This window comes from Stegastes partitus, unplaced genomic scaffold (genome assembly GCF_000690725.1).
Source record: "Stegastes partitus isolate 25-593 unplaced genomic scaffold, Stegastes_partitus-1.0.2 Scaffold510, whole genome shotgun sequence".
NCBI classification, from domain to species: domain Eukaryota; kingdom Metazoa; phylum Chordata; class Actinopteri; family Pomacentridae; genus Stegastes; species Stegastes partitus.
In genome coordinates this window covers 379,840-381,556 of record NW_007578241.1, presented here as the reverse complement: position 1 = coordinate 381,556, position 1,717 = coordinate 379,840, and the positions used below count along the sequence as shown (strand labels likewise).

The 1,717-nt window shown below is 43.3% G+C and overlaps 1 protein-coding gene across 1 annotated transcript in view; it reads right to left on the bottom strand.

Moving 5' to 3' along the window:
• The window catches only part of LOC103361540 (neural cell adhesion molecule L1.1-like), a 50,668-nt gene that overhangs the window by 41,061 nt on the left and 7,890 nt on the right, over positions 1 to 1,717 (bottom strand). The window contains exons 2-4 of the mRNA XM_008287645.1: positions 1,690 to 1,712; positions 1,070 to 1,184; positions 58 to 242 (exon numbers count right to left, since the gene is read on the bottom strand). Coding sequence (XP_008285867.1) covers positions 58 to 242; positions 1,070 to 1,184; positions 1,690 to 1,712 — 323 coding nt within the window. The remainder of the gene's footprint in view (positions 1 to 57; positions 243 to 1,069; positions 1,185 to 1,689; positions 1,713 to 1,717) is intronic.

Sequence of the window (1,717 nt, the reverse complement as noted above, 5' to 3'; positions counted from 1 at the left end):
TGGGTTTTTTCCCCCTACACTTGTCTGCTCAGGCCTCCTGCAGGAGCACAGCTCTACCTTCCACGGTGACGCTGAAGGAGTGCGTCGTGTAGCCGTGAGCGTTGGAGGCGCGACACTCGTACTCGCCGTCATCCGTCTGCTCCACGCTCTGGAAGTGAAGCCAGCGGCCGAAGCTCTCCACCTCAGAGCTGGTGTCCTCCAGAGCTCCATCCTTCTTCAGCCACTCCACCTTAGGGGTTGGCCTGCAGCAGGAGGAGGAGGAGGAGGAGGAGGAAGAGGAGGAGGAGGAGGAAAGATGAAGAAGGAGAAGACAGAGAAAAAGAAAAGAAGTAGAAGAAGGAGGACGAGGAGATGATGGAGGAGGAAAAAAAGAAGGAGAGGACAAGAGAGAAGAAGGAGGAGATAACAAAGAAGAAGAGAAGAGGAGGAGGAGGAGGAGGTGAGGAGGCGTGTGACTGATGGAGGACGTGAGAGCTGACAGCAGCAGATTATCGTTAATTGTCTAATTTCCTGTTTCATCGTTAATGTAAATCCATTTATCGCCGTGGAGACGGACTCTCAGGGGAACCAGAGATCCAGCATCCAGCAGAGAGGATTAACGGAAACACGGATCTGTCCTTTAAATTCAATTATTATCATTAGTTAACGGGAAATATCAATAAAATATCAATAAAATAAACAAACACTGAACTAATCCAGTGACGAGTTTCATATATATTCAGTTAATTTGATCATAACGATCAAAAACAATCAACCACCCAGGATGAGAATCATCTGAAGAGTAGAAGCTCAGATCTGATCTGAAACGCTCTGAAATAAATCAGATTTAAACTCATTATATCTAATCAGAAGGTTTTATGACAGAATGTCGGAAATCAGTCATTTAAAAGAAATCTATTAAAAAATACAACGTTTTTATGGAACGTTACACAAAAAGACTGATTACAGTCCTTTAAACTAACAGCAGGTTTTAACTCAACTATGACGATTAAACACACACACACACACACACACATACACACACACACACACACACATACACACACACACACACACACTCTGTCCTTACAGGCCTTTGGGGATGCATTCGAGGGTCAGGCTGTTTCCTCTGAGAGCAAAAACTGCACTTCGAGCTCCAGTCGGACTGAAGAAGTGAGGCTTCCTGCCGTGAGCGACGTCGTTACCTGAAGAGACAAAACCAGAACAGAGTCAACAGCTCCTCACACTGACCCAAAAGTACAGAAAAACTATTAAAAAAAAGGCTAAAATGTCCAAAAACTGCTTCACAATGATTTAAAAGACAATCAAATCAAATTAAATTTATTTGTAAAGTATTAAATAACAGTAATCTTGGTTTGGTGTGTTCACTCTGCCTGACTGACTGTCACATCTTCACATGTTTCATTTGGTCATATTTAATAAAGAATCATTTCAGTGTTTATCGTGGTGTCGTGACCTCCTGAGCCAGGTCAGGACAAACCGGTGTGTTATATATAAATAATAAAGCATTAATTACATGCTAAAGGTAAAAAAACAACAACAACCAAAAACCATCAACAGCCAGAAATAACCTCATACGTGTGTTTTAGGGACTCACTGTGACGTCAAACTGTCATTTCAACATTAACCTCCGTGATCTGCCGTTCTCCGACCGACTCCTGTGGCCTGTTTGTAGCGTGTGGATCTTACTGGGCAGCACCGTGAGCGTGTTTCTGGC